The 12,681-nt window shown below is 50.7% G+C and overlaps 4 protein-coding genes across 4 annotated transcripts; 3 read left to right on the top strand and 1 right to left on the bottom strand.

Annotated features, from left to right (window-relative positions):
• Nucleotides 1–417, top strand: PG985_016353 (uncharacterized protein; the record flags this gene model as incomplete). Its single annotated transcript, XM_066836119.1, has 1 exon — nt 1–417. One exon carries the CDS (start codon nt 1–3, stop codon nt 415–417), a length of 417 nt encoding a protein of 138 aa, XP_066675870.1.
• Nucleotides 418–3,660: 3,243 nt separating this feature from the next.
• PG985_016352 (uncharacterized protein) lies at nt 3,661–4,833 on the top strand (the record flags this gene model as incomplete). Its single annotated transcript, XM_066836118.1, has 3 exons — nt 3,661–3,701; nt 3,749–4,140; nt 4,214–4,833. 3 exons carry the CDS (start codon nt 3,661–3,663, stop codon nt 4,831–4,833), a joined length of 1,053 nt encoding a protein of 350 aa, XP_066675869.1.
• Nucleotides 4,834–9,604: 4,771 nt separating this feature from the next.
• On the top strand, nt 9,605–10,215 carry PG985_016351 (kinesin light chain; the record flags this gene model as incomplete). The annotated part of the gene is made up of 2 exons (XM_066836117.1): nt 9,605–9,669; nt 9,753–10,215. 2 exons carry the CDS (start codon nt 9,605–9,607, stop codon nt 10,213–10,215), a joined length of 528 nt encoding a protein of 175 aa, XP_066675868.1.
• Nucleotides 10,216–11,074: 859 nt separating this feature from the next.
• PG985_016350 (uncharacterized protein) lies at nt 11,075–12,170 on the bottom strand (the record flags this gene model as incomplete). Its single annotated transcript, XM_066836116.1, has 4 exons — nt 11,075–11,667; nt 11,715–11,856; nt 11,997–12,058; nt 12,107–12,170. The coding sequence occupies 4 exons, from the start codon at nt 12,168–12,170 to the stop codon at nt 11,075–11,077; spliced, it is 861 nt and encodes a 286-aa protein (XP_066675867.1).
• Between the last annotated feature and the right edge of the window lie 511 nt (nt 12,171–12,681).

Here is a 12,681-nt window from a genome sequence, read left to right as displayed (position 1 = left end):
ATGTCAGATGAGGACTCCTCTCTGAGATCATATACCACTGCAGCAGAAACCCCTTTTGAGTCGGAAGCACTTGGACATGCCGAAACGAAGGCTAGGCATCCCGATTCCTTTCCGGCTACTTCCTATGTGGACTTCGAAAACGAGGTTAATGTATTCGTTGCAAATGGTGGCCCAGGTACCCATGGCACCCAACCTGCGAACATCCTCAGTGTACACGGCCGGCAGTTTTACGAGAATTTCCGCTGTCCGCAAACTGATACAAACGAGACGGCTCGTATAGAAGGCTCACCACCTGCAAGAGCTTTGTACTTCTTACTCTTCCACCCTTTAGTCGAGGCCAGCCTCGCCGCGGTGATACATGCAAGAAAGAACAGCTGGGAATCCGGTCGTCCCGATTCACCAATCTACGCATGTTGACTGCACAACAACTAAGGGACTATATCCGTGACCACGACGTACCTGGGATCCACTGGATATGCCCATATGTCGATCTTGATCCACTACTCAATAATGGCCATGCCGTTATCCACAAAGGAATACTTATACTTGGATGAAGCTTGATGGCCCCGAACCTCCATTTATTCAGTTGTGGAGTGTGGAATAGCGTCCTTGGCAATCAAGGACAAGGCCGTATTGATGCGCATTACGAGATTACTGGCCAACACCTGCCCATCGAGCTGTATCCACCTCAGCCAGAACGAGCCTCCAGGTCGATGGCGCACGGCTCAGGAACCAGACGTACATAGCATCTGTCGTGGCCCTAACCCCCTCAACCCAACCAGCACCGCAACAGGACAGAGTGCTAGTGACTCCGCAGAGTGAGACCCAAGAGGAACAGCAGTGGCCTATGCAGGCCCCACGAAGTCAGCCTCAGCCAACAATCGAAATGCTCCAAAGCCCAAGGCCAGCAAGTCTTTTCAGGCCAGCGCCATTGACCCAGTCACCACCAGCTGCAACTAGCATACCTAGATCGGATAATCCTACAAGAGTCACGAAATAGACCTCCAGGTACCGCTGATCCGCTGGAAGATGTAAGACCCCACTGGAACCTCTATGGAGGACACCCAGACTGACGCTATGTCTAGTTTCTGGCCATATATAATGAACCCAATGGCCGGGATATCACAGGAAGATGTCGTGTCTGTATAGAAACAAGTTCTTCAAGGGCAAATCGATAAATCAACAGTCTATGGCTACTATGGTTATCCAATGCGGCTGTGTATATTGCGACTACTGCACACGGTTAGCAGTCAACCACGGAACTAACTATATCGTCTGCAGAAATAATGGCAGCCATAGAGAAACAATCCCTATCGACATTCTTCACTACACGCTTTAATGAACGGTATAGCAAGGTTCGGATACCTGTACGCACTTTTAAACAACTTGGATTTCCGTGGACTGAGGATCACACACTGAAACCCCAATGGACACGAAGGGCGCGAAGCCCAATACTTCGAGTTGATGCCGAGGAAGACTGCCTTATTTGCTATGACACCTTAGGGGGACCTCTTTCAAAACTGCTCCATTACGTGTGTCGGTGCGTCTGTCCACATATTTCATACCGCATGCCTGGCGCGTCACTTTCGCAATGCTGCGCGTCGCTTCCTGGCCATGTCCTGCCCGCTGTGTCGGGCAGTTGTATGCAGAGTTTTTACAACTGGCCAGTGGTTCAGCCAGACTCAATGGTATACAGAAAGCAAGCGTTTTGGGGACAACCGAGAATTTCTATATGACATGGTTACAGTTCAATAAACACCACCCTGTTAACTATCCGAGAATTACGCAAAGCCGACGGCAGGAAAGGGATGTTGAAATCGCACATCAGCAAATGACGAAGAGCAAGCCCAGGAAGAACTACAGAAACGAAACGACGAAATCAACGAGCAACGATCTGTGGGCGAAACGCTATAACTCGGAACAATACGATGCGATACTGGAAAACGAAGAGAAACACAGGGAAGTCCAAGGCTCAGCGTTCATTTTTCAATATCAAGGATTTATGTATTAGGGTGTAATTAAATATTTGCACAAATGCGTATGTGTCCTCACGGAAGCAGTGGTCTGCGGCTCCAGCGACAGATCGTTGTGGTGTCCAGGCGGGGTCTTGATCATGGCCTGTCATCAGTCTTCAAAGCTCCTGTTTCTCCAGCGCGCTAGGCGAGTGCGCGGCTAGCAATCAGTAACATCCAGCTTTAGCGTTGCCCATTCAGGTGTCAGATTATTCGGCTGGGGTACTATTGGGCTCATGCACCGTGCGTAAATGATGTGGCAGAAATACTGTCCAGTAGCCAGCTCATTCCTGTATTGTTCCTAACATGGACCACACTGCTAGACCACAGAACGCTAATGCTTGAGCTTACTACTAATTCGACGCCAAAACCTGTCTTGACAGCATACTCCACGTTGAACAAACAACACGGTACCGCTGGCAATAAGGGTCACGGGTGTTTACGGTAGATAACCTGACGAATACCTGTCAATCAAACATAAATACACCAGGATTATGCGTTACGCCAATATCTTTTGGATGGTAGTATCTTCAGGACAACGATCAACATCGCGTTATAATGCATGCAGTATGTGTAGAAGAAAGGGATGTCAATTATGGTAGGTAGTTTTTTTGTTATTCGGGTACTTATTCTCCGCTGTAGAGGCTCGCCCTTAGGTAAAATCCTGTGCTTGGAGACTCCTGCTACATTAGCGTTTGGGCATTGGTAAGCCACGAAGTGCGTACACAAAATTAAAAAGAATCTTTCATACTACTTATAATAGCCTACCCTATTATTTTGGCCAGAGTTAAATGTATATGAGTTTATTACCCTGACTGAAATAGATTCGTACAATTCGGTTCAGCATCCGCTTTTCACTTTCCAGGTTGGATGCAGTGGGTCGCTGCAAGTGATGTGGCATGGGCACATGCCTGCCAGAGTCCCACAAGTCATTCAGGCATTCCATGTACCGTTACATCATGCAAGTTCCGAGATGACCTGAAGGCTACAACAGTAACTATGAATGGAGTACCGTTTATATACTGACTGTGTAAAGCGTCACATTTACGCCATCCTTTAAGCACATGCATGATCCCCGGTACTCGTGAGAAGCTCAACATAAAGTGAGCGGCCGGGATCATAATCTGTAAAGTACAGTTCTGTGTTGTTATCCCGCATGCTTCAATCAACTGGTCTTGGTGGTGATTTGCTCTATTATAGGCATCTTCCAGTAGATCCCGCGATACGTGTCGGTCGGGATCGTTACCGTCACGGTATGTCCGAGGAGGTCAACGGCTTCTGTACTCCGTCGGTCGTCGAGGTATGCGCTTGCGGTGGCCGTGGACGTGCGGTACCATGACGGCCCTGTGAGGAAGGCTTGTAAGGTTTACATCAGAGCGACATGGGACGAGACATTACTCGGTTTCTGTGCTGCTTTGAATAAGTACCTGCCCAGCCAGAGGCGGGGATTTTTGAAGACTCGAATGATTGCAAGAACCAGAAAGGAGATACTATTTACAGGAACTCGTTCCGCAGCAACAGACTCTAAGAATCGGGTTTAGAGTGTGTTTCTAGAATCTGCTCCTCCAGTATATGTAGCTTGCCCGTCCAGTTCACGTCGCTAATCAAATCTTCCTATTCTTAATTATTAACACAGTCAGTTATTATCATGAATCGAGCAGACCGTCGAGCACTAGAGGAGTCGCAAGGGTTATTAGGAGAGGCACACTAGGGAGGACCCGATCTACCCGCAATAGAGTAGGAAACAACCCAGATCCTGGAGTTGAAACAACAGAAGGTGCGGTAGGGACAACCAGATCTACCCACAACAGAGCAGGCACCAACCCAAGACTTGGAGATGAGACGCCCGAAGGCGAGATCCCAATTGCGATCGAGGTGTCGGATGAGGACGTTTCCATGAGGTCACATACCACTACAGAAGCTGAAGCCGTACCCGATGCGCAAGCCACGGCGGAATCGCCCCTTGAGCCTGAGCCTGAGCCTGAGCCACTTGGACATGCCGAAACAGCTAGAGCATGCCAATCCTATTCCCGATACTTCCTCTCTTGGCACCGAGGACAAATTGGATATATTCGCCACGGACGATGGACCGAGTACTCATGGTACCCAGCCTACGAATATTCTCACGGTACGTGGCAGGCATTTTTACGAGAACTTCCGCTGCCCGCAAACTGGTGGATACGAAACTGCTCGGATCGAAGGCTCGCCACCCTGGAAGAGTTATGTACTTCTTACCTTGCCACCTTTTAGTCGCGGCCAGACTCGCCGTGGTTATGCGTGCAAGAAAGAACAGCTAGGACTCCGGTTGTCTAAGTTCGAAAGCCTCCGTATGTTAACTTCGCAAGGGCTAGCCCAATATATCCGAGCGAATGGTATACCTGGCATCTTCTGGATATGTCCATATACGAATCTCAATCCATTGCTCGACGACGATCATGTCAATAATCCACAGAGGAACACCTATACTTGGATGAAGCTTGACGGGCCTGACCCACCCTTTGTCAGTCGTGGCGTATGGAATAGCGTCATCAGAGACAAAGGGCAGGACCGTATTGAGACACACTACCAAATAACTGGCGAAGACCCCCCACTGGAGCCTCTTCCTTCCTCGGCCAGAGCTGTCCTTCAAGCTGATGGTGCACGGCTCGGGAGCCAGACGCCTGCGGACTTAAGGCCGGAGGAAAGCGGCAGTGGTGCGGCACCCAGGCGTCCTAGCCAGCTACAAGCATCACAGCGACAGCCACGTTCCGCACAGGCCGCGCGAAGCCAGCCTCTCCCCGTCGGTCGAAAGGCCTCGAGGTCAACAGTCTCGCACAGGTGACGAGATTCAAGGCCAAACATCAGTTCACCTGAGGTCTGGAGTGCCCGTGTTCACCCAAGACCACGCAGGTGTGACTAGTGTAAAGAGGCAAGGCACAGGGCCACGAACCCGAGCTACAGGAAGCCATGGACCAACGAGGGCTTCCCGGCAAGCTGCTGCTAATGCCCCACAGCCCCAACCCGACAACGGGCATATCGCGGCAAAGCACCCAAAGAGACCAGGAGCTGGAAAATGTAAATCAGCACCGAGTATGAGTATGCCAATTACTAACTGACACCAGGTATAGTTTCTAGCCATATACAACAGGGTCCATGGGCAAAACATCGCAGGCCGATATCGAAATTGCATTACCACCATTTTCTCTGAGGGGGAGTCCGTCGATGAACAGCCTTCGGCATCTATTGTTATACAGTGCGGTTGTGGATACTGCGACGGATGCATGCGGCTCGCAACGAATCGTAGGGACGATAGCCTTATAGTTTCCCAAAACAATAACCACGGAGGAGAGTCAACATGGGGATCCACCTTTTTCACCATACGCTATAGCGGAAGGTACAACCATGTCCGGATACCCACGAAGACTTTCAACCAACATGGACTCCCATGGACAGAAGAACATACCTTGAAACGCCAATGGACTCAAAGCCCATTGCTTCGAATGAACGCCGAGGAAGGCTACTCCATTTGCCCCGAGCCACTAAGGGGATACTTTCCAAGATTGCACCATTGCATGTGAAAGTCTTCACATGTTCCATCGAAATGCTTGGCAATATACTTTCGAACCGTCATGCGTGAGGAACGGAACGTAACCTGCCCCTTATGTCGGCAACCCACCGCCAAGGTTTTTACTACTGGCCAATGGATAAGCAAGTCCGACTGGTACACAGAAAGCGAGCAACTTGGGAATGACGAGTACCCCTACATAACATGGCTGCAATTCAATTTTCACCATAGGATCGACTATCCGAAAATTCTACAGAGCCGAGAACGAGAACGAATGGCCGAAGTGGCACACGAGGACAGAATAACCTGCAAGCCCAGGAAGAACTAAGAAGACGAAGCGAGCGCTGATTCACGCCTGATTGGTATGAACTAGGGATTAACAAACACAGGAGGTAAGCTATGTCACACAGGAGCACATGTCTCTCGATGAGCTCCGGCACGGATGCGGATGAGTAACTAGGTAGATGTACACATTAATAGTAATAATTTCTTAGCCGAGATGGTCCATCACGTGCTTTAGAATAACAAGTAGAGTGTAGCTGATATAATGTAATATATCGCGGCATTGGTGCCCTGATAAAGCAGTATTGCGGGAATGAGCGCTAATGCAAGGACTGCTGCGTGGAGGACAGGGCAGTGGTACAGACGGCAACGAGCAAAGCATGGTGCAGGCCATTCCCAAGCTAAGACCATGCTAGCAGCCATAAGATTCGCAATCTGCAAGTAAGGGAATGGCGAAACCGCGCTGTCGAGGGAATGGGTCACAAAGTCCCAAAAGATCTTAGGCCATATAAAACCGTGCAACGAAGCTGCGATCTGGTCTTTCGCTGGTTAGTATGGGCAGAAAGCTCAGGTTGTGGACCTCACAGAAAGCCGCAGTCGAACTGATGAGCCTTACTAGGAATAGCTAAGTTGAGGTCTCCATCTGAAGGATGCAGCGCTTGGCTAGCTTACGCGTTTGGGGTTCGCGCACATGCGCATAGTGTATATACTAGAGCGCAACAACGTCTTGGGATCGGGGTTTCTAGTTACGCGCGGCAGATTTCTGCTACCAGAAAGCCGCGAATCGACTATGTTGGCGAAGTACTGTACGCTAACACCGCGCCCCACCTAGCGTCGGTGGCCTATCCCCTACTTGTGATCCCTTAAGCACCGTACAATCCACGAACGACGCCGATGCCGAGCGCTTCGCTCGTGATTCGGATTTCGTAGTCTACGAGGACGCTGCTCACTACGGCGACGATTGCGCACTGTGACTGGCATAACACGGCAGCTGGGAGATATCAGGTCGTGCAGGGTGGGTGAATATCCATCCTTGCCAGTGGTACCTGGGGCAGTCAATTTCACGTTCCGGTTATTGCGCCAAAGTGTGGTGCACAGGCGTGGCAGTCTTATGCAGCCCTGTACGCGCACTGAAGTTTTGAGCTTCAGCAGGCTTCTTGCTGCTTTGGCTCACTTTGCCGCCATTTCTGACGATCGGGGCAATCTCCCTGATCAGACTCGAATGAATGGGTTCGTTGGCGTTGCTTCTTATTGCGAAGGTTGAAGCGAGTAGTACCGCCCGAAAGCCCGCATAGTTCGTAACTTCGCAACAACTCGGTTTCTTTTCGCGAAAACGTTAATTATGGAATCGCATGCGCGCTCCGTACTGCTTAATCCACGGGCCGAACCGCAAGCTAGCTGGGAGGCAAGCCTGGCTGTGGTATTTCGTGATACTAAACGGAACGTCAGCAGGCATGCACGAATCTTGATCTTTCGTATGATTGCCATCCCTGGCTTGCGGCTGAGCCATACCCCGCACCTGCAGCCTGGTGCAGGGCCAGCTATCCTCACAATGATGGCGATGTTGACATCGGTTTAGCTTCTTGAAGCAAAGAGCGCCACACTCCAGGTTCTCGTTCATTCCAACGATGCGCCGAGTCGCGTAGCTCCTGCGCCCTACGATGCGGCTACTCTCAATGCGACGATGCTGGCCGGTGCAGCTTGACCGACGACTTCGTTGCCGACAATGCGCCTCCTTACGCGATCCTTTCCGCACGTGGGGCTACAGACGAGGTCGTATATGCGGATATAGCGAACACACCAGCTGCTTGGCAGCACAAGCTGGCTATGACAAGATCAAGTTCTGTGCCGAACAAGTGGAGCAACACGGTTTGCGATATTTCTGGGTCGACACCTGCTGCATCGACAAGTCCAACAACATCGAGCTGCAGACTGCGATCAACAGCATGTTCCGGTGGTACCGCGATGCGAAACGATGTTACGTCTATCTCTGCCGACGTCTCCAGCGCTGCCGACACTGATGCGCGGGACAACTGTGGCGCCTTGGGAAGGGGGCCTTCCGAAAAAGCAGATGGTTCACTCGTGGTTGGACACTCCAAGAGCTCCTCGCGCCGACATCAGTGGACTTCTATTCCAAGGAAGGCGTGTGGCTCGGTGACAAGCAATCTCTGAGACCTGCGATACGCGACATCACAGGCATTCCGGCGAGTGCACTCAACGGTACTCCATTGTCCGACTTTCCCGTCTCGGAACGAGAAGCTCTGGATCCAAGCCGCCAAACAAAATACCCAGGAGGACCTGGCGTATGCGCTCCTGGAAGATACTCAACGTCCACATGCCGCTGATCTACAGCGAAGGGCGAGATAATGCCCAGAAACGATTTCGCGAGGAGATCCAGAAAGTCGTGAAGGGTCGGTTGATTCCTTCCAAACAGTAATGCTGGGAGAAGGCTGACTGAAAAAAGGACTCGAGCCAACAATTTCTCTGTCACCTTCAGCCTGTCGGATGTTCAACCCAGCACTTCATCGCAAGAGAAGGTGAACTGGCGGAGATCCGTAGCAGTCTAAGCTCGGATGGAAGCCATCACGTCATTGTTCTCCACGGGCTCGGCGGTATTGGCAAGACACAAATCGCCGTACCTCGCCAAAACGATGCAGAGCGAGTATTCCGCTGTATTCTGGCTCAACATCAAGGACGAGTCTCAATCCAGCAAAGCTTTATCAAAGTAGCGACGCAGATAATGCAGCAGTATCCCGACGCCAGCCTCTTAAGTGCTGAAGGCAAACGGCAGAGTCATGAAGAGACAATAGAAGCCGTCAAGGCCTGGCTAAGCCTACCAAACAACACGAGGTGGCTTCTTATCTACGACAACCTCGACAATCCGAGATTGACCAATCGTGCCGAAGGCGCAAAAATTGACATCCATCAATTTCTTCTTTACAGCATATCAAGGCTCGATTATTATTACGACACGCTCATCGCAGTGGATCTTGGTTACATGATTCAAATAAGAAAGCTCATCTCAATAGAGACAGTCTAAATCACTTCGAAAATTCCTCAAGCAGGCATGATTTACAATACGGTAAGAAGCTTATCGCCAATTGAAGTCTTACTAATGACTGTTACAGACATTGACGCTAGAAGTCTCGTAAGGAGCTTGATGGGCTACCCTTTGCCCTTGCCACGGCTGGAGCTTGCTTGAAGCGGGTTTCAATTGGCTTCGATAAGTTACCTTCATCTATACAAAGAGTCGTGGGCAAGACTTCACGCAGGCACTCCAGGTCTAGACTACCTACCAAGACAGTACGCTATGCTCCACATGGCAGCTCTCGTATGATCAATTGCGGAGACACAATCCACTCACAAGCCACACTCCGATGGTGGGCGTATTTGAACAACGAAGACATCTCGTTCGAACACCTCCAGGCCGAAGAAGACGATCATTCACCCTGGGGATAGGACTGAATGATGAGTGAATTTCAATAACGCAATGGGTACGCCTGCACGATTACGAGCCTATCGACCAACACACTGGCACTCCGGGCCTAACGATCAAGGGATCCAGCGTCCACTCCTATGTACACAATTAGGACCATCCACATGTTAAACCAAACCTGGGATGTTGACTTGGCTAGATTCACGATAGGCTGTGTAGCCTCACTGGTCCCGTCAAGGGACAGCTCCCAGTTTTGGCAGCTACAGAGACGGCTTCTATCACATGCCGTCAGATGTTACGCTACGATTCGAGTAGCGATCACGATATACCATGGGCCTTTCACAGCCTAGGCGACCTCTACTCAACCAGGGCAAGATGGCCAAGGCCGAGGCGATGTACCAAGCACAGGCACTGCAAGGATACGAGAAGGCATAGGTACCAGACCACACATCCACACTCAACACGGTCAACAACTTAGCCGTCCTCTACAAAGCCCAGGGCAAGATGGACGAGGCCGAGACGATGTACCAACCGGGCACTGCAAGGAAAGGAGAAGGCACGGGGACCAGACCACATCCACACTCGACACGGTCGACAACTTAGGCCTCCTCTACTACGACCAGGGCAAGATGGACGAGGCCGAGGCGATGTACCAACGGGCACTGCAAGGAAAGGGAGAAGGCATGAGTCCGAGCCACACATCCACACTCGACACGGTCGGGGGCGACTTAGCTGTCCTCTTCTCCGACCAGGGCAGGATGGACGAGGCCGAGACAATGTACCAACGGGCACTGCAAGGATACGAGAAGGCATGGGGTCCAGACCACATATCCACACTCTCCACGGTCGACGGCAACTTAGCTGTATGCTCCGACCAGGGCAGGATGGGCAGCCGAGGCGATGTACCAACGGGCACTGCAAGGATACGGGGAAGGCTTTAGGTGCCAACATATTCGTTCGATATAGGCCGGCACTCAATACCGTGGACAGGCAATCTCAAAGCCCGTCAGGGCCAGCGAATCGCAGCTAGAGAACTCTATATGAAAGCCTACGGCGGACTCGAACTATTTTCGCCCACAGAATACCGGCCGTTCAACGCCTTCGTAATCTTTGTTGCATTTAGAGAGATCGGATGGCAAGTCAAGCGATTATTCCTGTACTGTGAATCACCCCGGTATGTTAATTCTAGAAACAGATCCAATCCTGCCGCCTACGTATAAACACGACAAGAATAAAAGGCGCCGCCTGAATGAGGCAATCTTTTTTTGGAAGGTATGAGCAACCAATCTGATGTGGCAGCACGCTACAGCATGTTTCAGTGCGAGATGGAGGCACATTAACGTTAAGGAAGGCCTATGCTCCCATATAAGGAGCACATGTCTGAAGAGGATGAGTGGCATGCGCTCCGACACCAAGGACATGTATATGATATGAGTGAGCAAATAACAAACCGAATCCCAAAACTGACTCCAGCTCTGCAACCTCATCTGACAAAAACTACAGAAGGTTCCGAAAATAGTTTGTTGAGCAGCAAAGGGGTGAAATCTCTGGTTGCTGGGTAAATTGTGATGACTAATTAAGTGAGCCTCCGGCACGAGCAGTAACGAAATTCGTATAGGCAAGTAACGAAGATAGGTGGAAATGAGAGTGGAGAACGTATGATAAACGACTGGTTCAAGCTTCAGGAGTAAAACCACTGTATTGCGGGCTCGTACTTAGTGTGTTCCAGCGGCTTGAGCTCATACAAGTCACGTTCCAAGTCCGGTCGTCTTCTTCTGATGCCTCTACTAACCTGGCATACTATGCTCGTAAATCGTCCCACCGAAGGCCTAGGTCTGAGCCACACACGATGATAACCTGTACATGATTTCGAAAGTGGTCAAGATCGTCCAGCTTAACGCCTTCTTCTACGCATGTGGGATGCTCGCAGAAGATAGTCTGCTTGCTCGGGGTCTCTGATCTCCTTGACATGTGCGCGCTCGAAATGATCGTCATCACCGCTGGCCGGCTGTATGTGAAGGTTCGCTCTTGGTACGAAAGGCGACCATCCCCAATACACCGTGGACATTGTGTCTTCAGCATAAGTAATGGGAAAATGTGAGGATCGGGAGGGGTTGCATCGGTTATGTTCGGCTGAACCTGTGCTCGCTGTGTGGGTGCGTCTAGGCGTCTCCCCGCTTTGGCAGAGTCGGAACATAACGTCGACAGCGTGAATAAGTGAGCTCCGGCATCTCCTCGAAGGTGGGCACTTCCAGTTGAAAAAGAAGATACGCCACCCCAGCCAGCTCTGCGGCGTTCGGGGATTTGGAGGTCGATCTCAGGCTTGCCAGGCTTCCTCCAGTTCCGCCAATTCTTCTTCACCTGCGGCCTGCCTCTCGATATCCCACGTGGGCCTGTTGTAGAAGAAGTATTGCCGGTACTGCTCCTCGACATTGCTTACGCGTTGCGCTTGTTTCGTTCTGATGCTCCTGACAGGACTCGGATTTCCTGTCTTGTCCTTTGTATCGATACCGGCCATCTTTGAGAATCTCTCGTCGTTGCTTCAGTGCTTCAATCTCAGGATCCGGCGCAAGGACTCCAAACTTGCTTGGGGACCATTTTTCTTCGAGCCCGTGGGTCACGCCGACATGGGGTTAAATAGGTTGATTAGAGCGTCTTCTGTTGGCTCGTCCAGAAAGGCGTTCTGTATTATCAAATTCGATGTTCTCGTTGATATACGCACTTGAACGTAGCCCATTTGGGATAGTAATAGCGCCTGATCCCGCACAGCGTCAGGGGCCTTTCCTGCATAATTTAGTATGGATAGTAGATAAACACTGAACTGGGACTTACTGTTCATAACGTTGGCATTGCCTCTTCGGAAGGCCTTTGGCGTGATAGGTTCTTCATTCCCCATGTCAGACTTTATCATTTAGGTCATCGCGAAGCTTGTGATGAACAACATCATCCTACACGGAAAATTAGCCATTCCAGCGCTTATTTTCCATCGAAGGGTTGTGTGCACTTGACCAGGCCCGCGTTCTTAACTTGGAAGACCCGCCGGACAGTCGTAGTTGCAACGTCAAAGGCGTCATCGCAGAGGGCTAAGCGGACGTCACATTGATAAATTGAATATCAATTTGCGCGTCATGGTAAACCAGAAGATGGTGCTAAATAAAATGTCAGCAATGATTCCGAAATCATCGCAATAACTGACACTCACGGCTCGAGTTGTCTGGTTTTTCCCTTGTGGTGTATGAATTTCACAGCCATGGAGAACATGTCTTGGCCGGTCTCTGGGTGGCGTCCACCATAAGTCGAATGTCTTCGTAGCACAACGCTTTCAGGCGACCACGATAGGTGTTCACGGGCCAAGATGTTTTCGAGCAGCTGAAACTCGTCTGGTGCATGAGTTGTTGTCCTCATTC

Source organism: Apiospora marii, assembly GCF_038362585.1.
Source record: "Apiospora marii strain CBS 49790 chromosome Unknown utg000015l_segment0_segment0, whole genome shotgun sequence".
NCBI lineage: Eukaryota > Fungi > Ascomycota > Sordariomycetes > Amphisphaeriales > Apiosporaceae > Apiospora > Apiospora marii.
The sequence above is the reverse complement of the archived record's forward strand: the minus strand, read 5'-3'. Positions and strand labels throughout refer to the sequence as shown.